We start from the raw sequence: 14945 nt of genomic DNA, 5'->3' as shown, positions 1-14945 counted from the left end.
TTTTTTTTTTTTTTTTTTTTTTTTTTTTTCTTTTTGTGGAATAAAATGTCGTCGTTAGTTAATCCTCTTAAATATTAAATTCTCTTGTTGTTATTATTATTATTATTATTATTACTTATGGTTTTTTTTTTAATTTGATATGAAATAATTTAATTTTAATACACATAATATTATTGATATTAAACCCATGTTATTCTGAAAATGAATGAAATAAAGAAGCCTGATGCTAATATTTGTTCCCATTTTATTGCTTTTCCATAATTTTTAAAATAGAGTTTTAATAAATATAAAAATCACATAATGGTGTTAAATAATTTAATTTAAAAATAGTTTTTGAATATATAAAAGAATAATTACTTCTTTAAAATTTTAGGATGATGCCTATTCTCTTCCTAATTTTTTGTACAAACATTTCTAAGTACGTTTGGTTGGCTTTGGTATCCTATAAGAAACACAAAATCCAACCTCAATCCACGTCATATACTTAATGGATGAGATGAATAGATTGAGAATTAGATATTCAGATGACATCGTTTGAGGCTATATGGGCGTTAAGAAGAGGTCGATGTAGACGGCTGTAAGGACAGTTGCCCGTCTATTATAAGTCAAATATCTAGATATTTGCCGTCTATTATAAGTCAAATATCTAGATATTTTCCGTCTATTATAAGTCAAATATCTAGATATTTGCCTCACATTATGACTTACATATTTGCCCTTTTATTAGTATCTATTTATTATTCTTTCCTGTTATTTCCATATTATTTGCTATATTTCTGTATTGAATTTTGTAAATGATTATAAATAAGAGAACTTTCACCACTATTTAGGCTTTCACCACTATTTAGGTGTGGTAGATTCAGCAAACATTCATATGGTATAGAGCCCTTTCGGTTTAACAACCCGATCCTTTCTTCTCTATGGCTTTCAAATCCTCTTATCATCTTCTTCCTTTCAATACTCTAATCCATATGATCACCATCAAACTTCCATATAGAAAGAACCTCAAATTTATTGTGGGTGAGCGAGAGGGGTTTTAAGATTTGAAAAGGGTAAATTGAGCTGGAAAGAAGGGTAAAATGAGCTCAAGATTGGTAGACCGCTTTGAGATCCTAGATAGAATAGGATAAGTGATGTATATACATTTCGATTTACGGTAGATATCATATTTGACAATTGATTATAAGTTAATAGTTTGTATTGTTGAGTATATTTAGGCTTTTCATTTCAATTTACTATATATATCATATTTGACTTGGAATTATAAATTAATATTATCAATCTATATATTGCTTTTTTTCATTTCCTTTCTATGATGATCTTATTTGATTTGGTAAATGATTATAAATATAAAATTTGGGTGTTTTAAAAGTGTAATGGAATAAGTGGTGTTGGCATAGCAAAACGACAACATACGCCACCACCCCCCAAGTAACGAAAATAAAAACTGCCATTTGGACACAAAATCCCACTCCCAATGCCAGCATCATGACACATACGGCATCGGCATTTGCATGGCTACCGTCACGTGGAAGCAGAAACACAGCACACAACTCCACCATAGCTTACACCTTCACAAGCTACACAAACCCACAACAATACAAAACCACTCCTTCCACGTTCCCTACATGCACCCACTCCCCACTCCCTATAAATACCAATTACAAATTAAACAACGCTCATCCATAAAAAAATAAAAATAAATAAACATCTTCTTCAACAATGGCCAGACTCACAAGCATCATTGCCCTCTTCGCAGTGGCTCTGCTGGTTGCAGATGCGTACGCCTACCGCACCACCATCACCACCGTGGAAGTGGAGGAAAACAAGCGAGGGGGAGAGGAGAGGTGCCGCCAGATGAGCGCCCGCGAGGAGCTCCGTAGCTGCGAGCAGTACCTGAGGCAACAGAGTAGGGAGGTGCTGCAGATGAGGGGAATCGAGAACCCATGGAGGAGGGAAGGAGGGTCCTTCGACGAGTGCTGCAGAGAGCTGAGGAATGTGGATGAGGAGTGCCGGTGCGATATGTTGGAGGAGATTGCTAGGGAGGAGCAGAGGCAGGCACGTGGCCAAGAAGGAANAAATAAACATCTTCTTCAACAATGGCCAGACTCACAAGCATCATTGCCCTCTTCGCAGTGGCTCTGCTGGTTGCAGATGCGTACGCCTACCGCACCACCATCACCACCGTGGAAGTGGAGGAAAACAAGCGAGGGGGAGAGGAGAGGTGCCGCCAGATGAGCGCCCGCGAGGAGCTCCGTAGCTGCGAGCAGTACCTGAGGCAACAGAGTAGGGAGGTGCTGCAGATGAGGGGAATCGAGAACCCATGGAGGAGGGAAGGAGGGTCCTTCGACGAGTGCTGCAGAGAGCTGAGGAATGTGGATGAGGAGTGCCGGTGCGATATGTTGGAGGAGATTGCTAGGGAGGAGCAGAGGCAGGCACGTGGCCAAGAAGGAAGGCAGATGCTACAGAAGGCTAGGAACTTGCCTTCCATGTGCGGAATTCGCCCACAGCGATGCGACTTCTAAGCCCCAACTACAACACAACACAATAGAACAGAACAGCACATGGTCGTGTGCCTTTTGTCCTATGTTTTCATAAATAAAGACTAATGAATTCTGCCATCACTACTACTCCTCTGCTGCTTGCTGCTTACTATAATAATGACTGCTCTTCAGACAACAATGATAATAATTAAATAAACTGAAATCCTAAGGATAAGAGGATAGATTTTAATGATGAATTATGTTATCCAATACAATTTAAAAGACTCCCAAATGTAACATTAATAACGTAAACTAATCAAGGGGACATACAATGATGAAGGGGATGTAGCTTAGATGGTAAAGCGCTCGCTCGGGGTATTCGCTCGGGATCCATACCCCGCATCTCCATTTTTAAAACCCATTTTTGCTAATTCGTTTTTATGTAACTTTGCTCAGAGTGGGGCTTGCTGATAATGGGCCAAGCCCATAATTGAGGGAGTCCATGTGGGAAGACCCGGGCCAAGCCCATAATTGAGGGAGTCCATGTGGGAAGACCTCGGCCCTTTTCACGTGAGAATTTAAGCGGCCCAAAAAATGCCCCGACAAAACCGCGCAGAAGAGAGAAGCAAAATAAAGGGAATTAATGAAAGTGGAGATGCGGGGTATCGATCCCCGTACCTCTCGCATGCTAAGCGAGCGCTCTACCATCTGAGCTACATCCCCTTTTTGTTTATTTGGAGACGTATAGACTAAATTTGTAAGATTAGTAATTTTGTTTGTATTGAAAATATACATTAAAATAAGGTAATAATTGGAACCAATGAAAGTTAAAGGTTGTAACAACCCAATAAAGAGGGCATGGAAGTGTGGACAATAATAATATTAAAATAAAATAGGAAAATTCCAACTCCACTACCATTTCCATAAACTTTACCCAATCACCATCCAACTTAATGGGAATCATTCTCATACCCTTTTATGCAAGCTAAGCTAATTTATTTGTCTTTTCTCAAGTGCTTAGCTTGCATCGGCTGTCTTCTCCTCCCATTATTTCTCTTTTAAATTACATATTCGTATGCTTTCGAGCATACTTCCAAATTTTTGAACGACTATTATTAAATCGGAAGGTCAGAAGTTCAAATCTTCATCCCATAAAAGAGAAAATAGAATTGATTTTAAGAAAGTCTTGAAAATTGAAAATAATATTAAGAGGGAAATGATTCTGGAGTGACATGAAGGCCCATTAAAACCTGAAAAGCCCATAAGGAAATATCATCAACATAGTGACGGAGGCGACGAATCTCTCGTTCCGACGACTAACCGCCACCACTTCTTTCTCATATTCCCCAAATCCCATTTCAGATTCTCCATTTTTGTTCATACATTTTTGGCTTCAACTTCGACACACTTCTCTTAACGCTGGCCTCTCTCTTCTCTCTTTCACTTTACTGCTTTCAATTCGACGAAAATTCACGCTGGAAACATCGCCCTTCCTGCTCAATCACCATCAACGCGATATGGTATCCCCTGAAACCACCAATTGGCTCTTTGATTATGCGTTAATCGATGATATTCCTGTTCCTGATGATGCCAATTTCTCTGCACCTACTGCCGGTTTCTCTTGGTCCATGCAACCCTTCAACGCCTCCTCTGATGTCAGGTTTTATTTCTCTCTCATTTTCTTTGATTTTCCTGTTCTATCCGTTTGACAATCATATATTGCTCCGTTGAACCTTACTGGCCTTTTACTTGGATTTTTATGTGTGTGAAAGTTCCTTCGAGTCTGCATGTACGGACTTCTAGTTGTGATCTAGGATTCGACTGTGCTGGGATTTGAGATGGTCGTTTGATTTCATCTTTAGCTCGAAAGTAGTCGCTGCAACTTTTTCTTTATGAAAGAACTTGATTGGGACTTGAAACTTGACCTTGCTTCTTCGAATTTGATAATCAGAAGATTTGTGTCTACATCTCCAACTTTCCTTAATATCTAAATTTAGTAACTAATTTACCATGTAAGGGGAAGAAACAGGATCACGTGTTTGAGAATATCTGAGATTTCTATCTAGTTTCTTCATGTTCTTGGCTTTCTAGTCGAAGCTTGTAGGTTGTAAATTTAAATGGGTAGGTTTAAAATCTGCAGTATAAGTTACTTATTTCATTTCATCCTCTAGCTTGGTCAAAGTCATTTTCTCTTGCTGACTATATAAATAATAAAAAAATTTCCCTTTCAAGTGTTGTTACAATCCATTCTCCCCCTTTAACTAGGGGAGTAATCGGCACCTTTAAATTAATCATTTATTGAAGCTTAAATGACGAATAATAACCTGAAAATATGATCATATTAAATAATCCCCTTGAAATATAATTAGTTTAGTTAAAAGAAACTATGTGTGATCTTCGTTTAATCTTTTGAAATGTAGTTTTCTCTTATAGTCTTTACTCTTTTCATGTTAGACATTCAGTTCTTTATTAATTTCTTTCATTTTGGAGACTTTTATACCGATTATATGAGTACTTCGACGACTAAAGATAACTTGATCGAAGTAAAGGGTCTATCTTATTTAACCAGCCTCGGCATGAATTTGCAATTTACCTGTCTTTCAAGACTTCATTTCCTCAGGTTTATTTCTCAAATTGCTTGACTAGCATCTATGAATTAATGGAAGATGTTGAGACCTGTTTTTAACTTAACTTTTTGCTTGTTTGAATTGTTGTTGTTTTTAATTTATTTCAACATTAACATTTCTACTATGTTAACGGAGACAGTGCCAATGTACTCGTACAGTTTTTCCTGTGTTTGTGCCTCCAGTCTTTGATATGGAACAGTGACTTAATCCTTTGGTTACTGTCTTTGGACAGTATTTATTTTTGAAATATGTCATTGCATTTAATATTTTTTTTTAAAAAAAAGAACTATCTTTCTCTCTCTTTCTCTCTCATCTGCAATTTTTCCTGTCATATATTCTCATCCTCTCTGTCTTTTTTATTTTACCATTTCATTAAATTTTGCTTTTTCATGGTGGTGGTTGGTAGGGGGATATCATTTTTGCGTTTACTCATTAAACTTTTTGCTACATCTTTTACTAGTGCGGAAATTGAAGGATCATTGTTGGAATCAGATGGCCTGAAGGAGCCTGGTTCAAAGAAGAGGTAAATACCAACCTCTTGGCTCTTGATGATTCTTTGATTGCTAGTTAGTTTCCCTGCTTTTCTGTAATCCAATTTCTCAGTGTATTTTTCATATTCTTGAGCCTCCAAGATTAGACATAGCATCATGATAGAAAAAAGGGGAAATGAACATGTTTAACAAGTTAAACCTTAATGTGACAAGTGGGTATACTCTAGAGAATGTATCATGTTAAAATAAAAGGCAACACTAACTATCTAGAAGCTTCTTAGAGTATCTACATGTATTTGGAAAAAAATCTAGAAATATTGTAGCTTATCCTTTGGGTCCTAGGTGTTATAGAGAATTACTTTAGATAAAGATGCACCTTAGAAATATCTAGGATATTCTAAGATCCAAGAAGAGCATCGAAAAATCTTTTTACTTGGGTCCAAGGTTCATATACCTATGAATAGCAAGTTAATCACGTATGCAAGTCAAGTTAGAGGAAGTTATAAAAAGGTAGAAAAGAGTGAGTGAGTATTTTGAGAGAGTGAAAGATTCTCTCTCAAAAGTGGCCATCTTCATACTTCCTTAACAGAAGTTTGGTTCTTCCAGTGTTTTTCTCTTCTCTTTCGTTTCAATTTCTTTATATTTCTTCCTATTTGCCAAATACCAGCCATTCTCTTTTTTTATTTACTTATAAAATAATAAAAATAAGGTTTTGGAAAATTTTCCGTATGTGGAAACACAATCGAAGATCAAAGAGTCTCGGCACATTTTGACTCCCTAAACTCAGCAAATGAAGCTGAGAGGCAGATTAAGATTTCATTTGGTTAGGGGAGGAGAGGCCGTTTCCAGCTCTTACTGTCTGGTTGCTATTCTTATAAGTCCGGTAAAAGAAAGAACTATTTGCAAACTGTTAAGATATCTTCTTTTAGGGGAAAATTTCATATAGCAATTGAATTTAACTTTTCACTCAATTACATTACATTATTAGAGTTGAAGGAATCTATATGGATGGTTGTAACGATACATATAGAACAAGTATGTTTTCTTGAACAAATTACTGAGCCTCCTATTCCTCCCCCTGTCCCAAAGGGGAGTGAAAAGGAGAATAAATAACGAGCAATCAAATAAAACGCTGCAGGGTCAGAACTGAATCAAGTTGTGCATCTAGCTCAAAAGCATGTAGGGAGAAGCTGCGGAGGGACAGATTAAATGACAAGTAATCCTCCTCTTTGTTTCTCTCTCTCACACTTGCATGATAATGCATATGCATGTACCGAGAAGCATATGTTTTATTTCTATAAGGAATGAGCATATGAAACTTGACAGATTTTTGGAATTGGGTGCTACTCTGGAGCCTGGAAGGGCACTGAAGACCGACAAGGCTGCCATTTTGATTGATGCTGTTCGAATGGTCACTCAGTTACGCGGTGAAGCCCAGATGTTGAAGGACTCAAATACAAGCCTACTAGAGAAGATTAAAGATTTGAAGGTAGGTCTTGTACAATTATCTAACCGAGAAGAAACTTACTCTAATCTCTGAGTATAATCTCCAAGTATTTCCATTACATTAGTAAATTCCACTTGAAAGAATCTTGCAAACTGCAACATTAGTGAGGCGAGGATTTTGATTTGCGTACTTATAAGACTTCAAATTTTCACTTTTCCCACTTTTTTAGGCTGAGAAGAATGAGCTTCGTGATGAGAAGCATAGGCTAAAACTGGAGAAGGAGAAGTTGGAGCAGCAACTAAAAGCCACGAATTCACAACCTGGCTTCATGCCTCCAGCCATCCCTGCAACTTTTGCTGCACAAGGCCAAGCACCTGGAAACAAGTTGGTTCCATTCATTGGCTACCCAGGAGTTGCCATGTGGCAGTTCATGCCACCTGCAGCTGTTGACACCTCGCAAGATCACGTACTTCGACCCCCTGTTGCTTAATTAGGCAGCCAGAAAACTACCAGGGTGGTTTGGGATTGCATATTTTGACCCAAACATTTGTACTGATTCTACCATTGTTCTTGACACATACTTCAAAACTTCGTTTTAACTGGTGGATAATATGGTGGAATCATTGATCTTGACTGTATTTGCAACCTGTAGACTATTTATGGAATCAATGCTGGTTTTTACATGTAAAAATGTGAATAAGTTAATCCAGCATATGAATGTTCATGAGAAGAATAGGCATAACAATGTGATGTTTGCCTGCATTACAGCCAGAGAGACTGAATTTCCTCTTCTTTTTCTTCCCTCTTGAGTATCATCCGCTGGCCCTTTCTCAAGTACAGAAACATTTTGCGGGATCTTTCCTCCAAAATGATAAAAAGTTCATTTCAATCGTCTTAATTGTGATTGCGGGATTTTTAGATAAATCACGATATAGTAGGTCCATAGAAATTAATTGAAACCAGACAAAGAAATATCTGTTTGCTAACGTTCTACCCGGCGGAGCAACATTATCCGGTTATTGCTGGAGCTTTGATGAACAATTAGTTTCTCAGTTCCCTCCTGTTTTCTCTCGTCAGATGGCCACCGATCTTCTCAAATTTCCTTTCCAAATCACCGAAGCTGCTATTTCTTCCCCATTCCCCAATCTACTCCCCACCAAAAATTTCTCCCCTCTTCAAACATTTCCGGCTTCTCAGGTTTTCCCAATTCACCATTTCCAGGTCTCCTTCTATCCTCATGCAACTCACAAATTAAAAAGAATCCCTGCTACAGTTCATTCCTCTCTGTCTTCTTCAACCCCACCCACCTCAAAAGAAGAAGCCATTTCTCAGGCCAAAACCTGCCTCTGTACCACACTCCAAAAGCCCCTCAACAACATTAGATTTCCCGGCAGGATCGTCAAGAAAGCAAAGCAGCCCAGATTCCGTGTCGAGATTCCGGTCATTGATGAATCGCCCAGGTCTTTAACTGAGCTCGCTTTTGAGATGTTTGGGGACCTTCCCATTAAGATAAAAGGTTCCCCTGTTAAAATTTTACTCCTCTGGCCAAGCCCCGTCTTGGCTGATGCTGCCAGTAAAGCCTTTCTTTCTTGTTCTTCAGATCAAATTGAACAAATAGACATTTCCTCGATGGATGGGTTAGATGCCAGAGTTTCGAATTCTAGTGTTGTGGCAGTGTTTTTGGGGCCAGAATCTTCTCAAATTCGAACTATAAAGAGTATTACTGATCTTTTGTATCCCAATCCAGTGGTGATTCTCAACCCCAAATGGGCATTTGAGGAGGAGAGTGAATTTGGTGACTTGAGTGGATTTGTTGGGTCCTTTGATGTCATTTATTCCTTCATGGGGTTGGAAGTTCAAGGGATTTTGAACAAGAGAAAAGGGGTGATTTTCAAGTGTGTGAGAAATGGGGTTTTGAGTGGTGAGCTATGGAATGTGCTTGTCGAAGAGGACGGAGGAGAACTGAAGGCGGTTTCGAAGTTCAAGGCGAGGCCATCGATCACAGAAGTCGAGAATGTGTTGTACAATTTGATGGCCATGAATTCACCCATCACCAAGTCTGCAAAGTTCTTGAAGGACTTGGTGTCAAATGTAACTGGGAAAAAGTAAGTTTTGTTAAACTTCTGTGTTCTGATTTCATGTCATTGTCTTACAAATCACCTGTTTGCCTTTAGATCTGATCTACACTGAATGTATTTGCTTTTCAATCTTGTAACATGACTAAACTACATAAATCTACAAAAATTTGGAAATGGTATATGGGTTTTATGTGTATAGGGAAACAAAAAGTTAATAGCATTGAAAGATGGGAATAGAGAAAATAATGAATAGCAAGGAGGATCCGAAAGTAAGAGGTGCAACCGTCATCCATACTCGGTATCGAAGTACTTAGTAATCATATAGTTGTAGAAAATTTCTTCCCAACCTAGGAAGCTTGTATGTGGCAGCTCTTGATAAATTTATCAGAGAAGTTGATATACTTTGTCCACAATGGCTGGAGCTGTGGAAAGGCTATCTCAAGCCATGGCTTTGCTCGGCCATTGAAGTGGACGACTCCCGCAGTTTCTGCATCGGCCAAACTTGTATTCTCTTGATACCCTAGGCCTAGCATATGCCAAAATGGATCGATGATATGAACGTGACCATGAAATGCTATCAATCCTGGAGGTAAAGTCCCCAGCTGCCATAAACTTAGGTCTGATTTCAAGTTCTGCATAGGAAACAGTTTCCATTCAGCCAAAATATGTTGGAAATGTAGGATAAACAATGTAGCACAAACTATTGAATTGAGCTTACCTGTTCCAACCAGTGATGATATGTGAGGCTTATGTTAGTCTTTCTCCAGGCCTCAAGATCAAAGATGTTCATCCCATAAGCCCATGCACATTCATTAGGATTGAAATTTGCTGCTATTAAAGGATGGGAGAAGTTCAAATAGTTCTTTAATCGCTTCGACATTACAAATTTATCTTCTCCTGTACATGTTTCCACTGCTCCATTAACCTTCCCATTCATCTTGATGTCCCATAAAGGTGAAAGATCAGTTTGAATCACAATGTCGTCGTCCAAGAATACGACCTTCTTGAGACTTGGGAACAACTGCATAGAGAATGTGCAGTTCATGAGCATTCACGTAGTAAAATTAAAAGATAGGTCGTATAGGAGTTTTGATAGAATACTTTCTTGACATTTTCCAAGAAAATATGGAAGAAATCCGCTTTCAGAAAGACGATGAGGGTGTAGAATGAATTCCTTTACCTCGGGTAAGTGGATACGAATGTGATTCATCACGGAATTATATTTAGGACTCAGTGCCTGCAACTTTGCTGCAACGATATTAGGGTTTTCGGTCTCATTTGCAACAATGGCAGAGGACCCTCCCCTGAACTGTGACCGGACCTTCTGATCTTTCTCCATTGCTTCCAAAACTGGGACTTTCCCCTTTGTAAACCAATCAAAATGATGCAATGCCTTAACCTCAATAATTGCAGGCGACAAAGAGTGAAGGGAAAACCATGCTTGCATAGGGAAGTAAGTATTTCTCTCGGTGATTATATGGAGAACAACTTTCTGTGGGCATAAAGCGTTGTGAACGAGGGATTTGGCAACGACAGATGCAGCAAGCACATTGTCAGTAGCTAGGACAAAGTGAAAGTAGGAATTGTCAACAAGGGCTGGCACAAGTTCAGCTGAAGGAAGCTGGAGGCGAGCAGCTGCATTGGTCGAGTGCTCGTTAGCAAGCCTGAGGGCAAGGCAATGGAGCTGCTTCGGTATGCTGCTAGATGCTATATGCCTGTACAAGTATTCTTGGATTTTAGCAGTTCTGGTTCTTTGTTCCATAAGGCTAACCTGCAAAATACACAATAAATTCACATTAACACCTCTATGATAATGAAACCTACAAAATATCAACACTCCAGCTCAAATTTCTGACAGTGGTGATTTGTTTCTTAAATGATTGTCATAACTCCCTTGATCTTGGAGTAAAAACTCTTGAACTCTGTTTCACTCAATTATCCTCACACACATAACACCAACAGAATTGGAGTTTCTGGGTATGTTTCAAGAGGTTGAAGGATAACAAACAATCATAAACTTAGAGATGAGAGATCATAACCATTTCTCTGAGTTTGAGGGCAAAAGTTACTGCATCTGGTTTGCTTTCCTTGATCTCAGACATAAAGTCTTCTAAAGTCTGTGGGATATTGTCTAATCTTCCTTGAAGTTCATCTTTTCTCATGGGTTTATCCAATATTTGATACATGACATCTGGAACCTGAACCAAAAACAAACAAAATATAGAAAGTTCATTAACAGTGCATATATAGACGTTGAATTATGCCTTCACGGCAGAGGTTTGGAGATTACTTCTGATTCCAATCTTCTCCCCAAAAGCTTTGGGACTAATTTTTCCCCCAGACAACCTACCATAAGATCAAGAAGTTTAGACTACTAGAAGCTGCCATACTTTTAGAGAGAGAGAAGTTGAGGATGAATGTACCTAGAGTAGAACACTTGCTTTCCCCATCGATTGTATCAACTGCTGTCAACACGAACACAAACCGGAGAAGGAAGGTGAAGAATAGAAGCAAATAGATAAGCGTTCGATATGAAGCCCACCTTGATGCAACCTTCACTTTGATGTACTCTCTAACCCCTTTGCCTGGAAGCACTGTGACATGCCTCAAACTTGGTGATATATGAAGCTGCATTGTTTTCTAACAGAAGAAAGCAACTTCTATGGCTAAAAAACACAAATACAAACAGCAAAGCGAAGTGAAATCCAGATCCTAGGAAAGCTAGCCAGGTTAGAAGAGTTCTTCCTTGAGACAGTTATTTCATTTGACAATCTCCCAGAGAATAGATATGCTGTTTTTGATGGTGTTTAAGGTTTCTATCTCTTACCTAACCTTGCTTAGCATTTGGGCTAGATGTTTCTGCTTTCTTCTGTCTGTTCTTTTTTTTTTCTTTTCCAATTCAAAGGAGGGAGAGGGGGTTGTTAAGAAGAAAGAGACATGGGACTGATAAGAAGCAATGTTTGTTTTACTGGTTTCTTTTCGTTTTCATGAAGGGAAATTCAGAAAGAATATAATAATATTACTTCAAACTTTCTTTAGAAGGGAAAAAGAAAAGAACTTCAAATGAGAAACAGAGATGGGGAGGGTCCGGTGTTTGTGTAACGGTCTAAGTCCACCGTTAATAGATGTTGTTTTCCTTGGGCTTTTTCTTTCTGCTTCCCGTCAAGGTTTTTAAAACGCGTCTGCTAGGGACAGATTTCCACACCCTTATAAAGAATGGTTCGTTCTCCTCTCTGATCGATGTGAGATTTCACAGTTTGGCTTGAGGTTTACAGATTAGTCTACAGAGAGTTTAGCATTCTGAAAGAACATGGTTTCTGAATAGAAAAAGACTTCTCCCCTCTCTCATCTGAAGGTTTGGTTGGTCTTTGGCTGTTGGAGTGAAAATGCATTAACCTTCTTGTTTTCCTTCTGTTGCATGTTTGCTCTGTGATTAAGTTGATTCAAGCTATCACACTCTCTTAAGTTCTCCCTAATCAAACCAATACTCATGATAATCTCCATTAAATTTCTCTTGAAAACTGATTGATCATTCCATGTTTTGATCATCACTAAGGGAAATTTCGATTGGATTGTTCCTATCATCAATATCGTGTTGTACATTCTCAACCACCAGACTTATTATTGAACTCACCATGAGATTCTACATCGATTGAAGAGAAGAACGAGTGCCAGCGAGGACGCTGGCCCTGAAGAGAGGTGAATTGTGAGATCTCACATCGAATAGAAAGGGGAACAAAACATTCTTTATAAAAGTGTGAAAATCTTTCCTTAGCAAACGTGTTTTTAAAACCTTGAAAAGAAGCTCGAAAGGAAAAACCCAAAAAGAACAATATATGCTAGCGGTAAGTTTGGATTGTGCAAATTGTTGCTTGGATTGTGCAGATTGTTTTCACAAATTTATAGTGCATGATTTGTATTGAGCTTTTTCTTAAATCTACTTTGAACTCAGAGTGTGCATTGATTAGTATCTACATAACTGGATCAACAAACTTTCCATTTGAATGAACTTTTATGAAAAGAATATTGGGAAAGGTGAAAATTTTGGAGCTAAAGCAAGCTTCGTTAATGGTGTTTGTTTCTGTTTTTGTTGGCATAAAGGAAATGGTAATCCCAAGATGAGAGTAGGCATGAAGTCTTTATCCACATGTATATGTGTGACATCGATAGTCGAACATAAATATACTAATGATGTCAAATTTATAGTTTTTGTTAATGAAATTTTGATGTTCATCATCTTTCTAGTGACATGCTCTAAAATTGAGATGAAAACATAATTCGAGATGATTTTTTTTCCTTGTCGAGCTGAACAACTTCCAAATTCCAATACACATTCACAAAGTTAATCTGAGATATATGAATGGTCAAACAGACACCAGTTGAAATTTGAAGAGAGAATAACACAGAAACTAATCAAAATAGTCATTCGTACTACCCAAGAAATTCAAAATATTGAATTGAAGTTAGGAATTCAGCAGAAACACAGTTAGTAAACAAATTTATGGCTTGAACTCTAATTCAATAAAAAGGCTAAGCCATAGAAATCAAACACTAGTCTCGAGGCCGTCTCTTACTGATTGCAAGGATGGATTAGGTTTATTCAGGGAGCAAGACTACTTGAAGGCTTGTATTTGAGACTCGCACTTAATGCGTGCGAGTCCCCATTGTTTTCCTGCAAACATTTCCTGAGAGCTTCAACATCGCAGGGCGATAGATTCATCAACACAACCCTAGATTTTTGCGTTTTGCCGTCCATCGAGTTCCAACGAGTAAGCAAAGAAATTTGATTGACAGACACGAATTAAATTCAAACGGATAATCGTAAGAAAGCAATTGAATTTGTGAAAGAGAGGAAATCCAATCGAACACACTCCACACGCAGTCCATTGAGCGCCGCTGCTCGAGCCTCGAACTAAAGAAATGTGCCCCCAAAATATTTCAATTTTTCGCATCTTAAACCGAATAAACCGATTTTCTAATAATAACCGGACCGAACCAAGGTTCCTTAGTTTTATCAGTTAAATCCACATCCCCACCTATAACATAATATTGAAAGGGCATAATTATAAAATATATTCAAAATTATTTTTTAGGTAAAAATATATTATCATCTATATTTCAGTATAATTTTCTCAAAATCTTAACTAAAAAGAGATTTAATATCAATATCAACAACTAAAAAGATTTTTTTTTAAAAAAAAAAAAAAAAAAAAAAAAAAACTCCAATCAGCCTGAGAGCTAAAAATAAGAATAAAACAAAAAAACAAATGCAACTGACACGGACGGGCTGGCCTTCAACAATCGAGATCCAATGCATGTTGCTGTCCTTAAAATCCAATTTCTACCTTCTCCAAAAGCGAATAAAAACACTCTCAAAATTGATGTCAACTCGATCTTTAATTGGTTTAAAAATGACTGACGACGATACGTAACGAGTCAAATCAAACAATATTTGTTAATATCAGAGGCAGATACTAGACGGTGTACCGGTAAGTATGTTGACCCAAAGTTACTTTAAATTTTATTTTAAGAATAATATTATGTATTAATAGTTTATTCGGATAGTATATCATTAATATATTAACCATACATTAATTATAATATTACTATTTCAATAATATGTCAATACACTCATTAAACAACTTCAAATTTAACAATTCAATTCAGTCTTTAAATACCCCTTTTGAGTAATTTTTAAAAATTTTCTCTTAACACGTGTCAAATTCATAGATAGTGCAAGTGAACATTCCGGCGCACGTGCCTGGGACTCGCTCGCCAGCTCACCCAACCCGTTTGCTGTTTCGGGATTCCCTCCGGCC

At 37.9% G+C, this 14945-nt stretch overlaps 4 protein-coding genes and 1 non-coding gene across 5 annotated transcripts; 3 read left to right on the top strand and 2 right to left on the bottom strand.

Annotated features, from left to right (window-relative positions):
- Positions 1-1673: 1673 nt before the first annotated feature.
- On the top strand, positions 1674-2630 carry LOC111804894 (2S albumin). Its single transcript, XM_023689713.1, has 2 exons — positions 1674-2077; positions 2455-2630. Exons 1-2 carry the CDS (start codon positions 1723-1725, stop codon positions 2523-2525), a joined length of 426 nt encoding a protein of 141 aa, XP_023545481.1. The 5' UTR covers positions 1674-1722; the 3' UTR covers positions 2526-2630.
- Positions 2631-3133: 503 nt separating this feature from the next.
- On the bottom strand, positions 3134-3206 carry TRNAA-AGC. The gene has a single exon. It is a non-coding gene; the product is annotated as a tRNA-Ala (tRNA).
- Positions 3207-3676: 470 nt separating this feature from the next.
- LOC111800285 (transcription factor ILR3-like) lies at positions 3677-7731 on the top strand. The gene is made up of 5 exons (XM_023683906.1): positions 3677-4143; positions 5571-5633; positions 6740-6817; positions 6928-7090; positions 7278-7731. The coding sequence occupies exons 1-5, from the start codon at positions 4001-4003 to the stop codon at positions 7536-7538; spliced, it is 708 nt and encodes a 235-aa protein (XP_023539674.1). The 5' UTR covers positions 3677-4000; the 3' UTR covers positions 7539-7731.
- An 89-nt stretch (positions 7732-7820) lies between these two features.
- Positions 7821-9300, top strand: LOC111800276. Its single transcript, XM_023683895.1, has one exon. It carries the CDS (start codon positions 8126-8128, stop codon positions 9155-9157), a length of 1032 nt encoding a protein of 343 aa, XP_023539663.1. The 5' UTR covers positions 7821-8125; the 3' UTR covers positions 9158-9300.
- Positions 9301-9387: 87 nt separating this feature from the next.
- LOC111800266 (probable galacturonosyltransferase 12) lies at positions 9388-12307 on the bottom strand. Its single transcript, XM_023683884.1, has 6 exons — positions 11550-12307; positions 11417-11472; positions 11166-11324; positions 10307-10897; positions 9845-10147; positions 9388-9758 (listed from the first exon to the last, which is right to left on the bottom strand). The coding sequence occupies exons 1-6, from the start codon at positions 11758-11760 to the stop codon at positions 9474-9476; spliced, it is 1605 nt and encodes a 534-aa protein (XP_023539652.1). The 5' UTR covers positions 11761-12307; the 3' UTR covers positions 9388-9473.
- Positions 12308-14945: the final 2638 nt, after the last annotated feature.

This window comes from Cucurbita pepo, chromosome LG01 (assembly GCF_002806865.2).
Source record: "Cucurbita pepo subsp. pepo cultivar mu-cu-16 chromosome LG01, ASM280686v2, whole genome shotgun sequence".
Lineage (NCBI taxonomy): Eukaryota > Viridiplantae > Streptophyta > Magnoliopsida > Cucurbitales > Cucurbitaceae > Cucurbita > Cucurbita pepo.
Note: the sequence above shows the minus strand (reverse complement) of the source record. Positions and strands in the feature narration are given on the sequence as shown.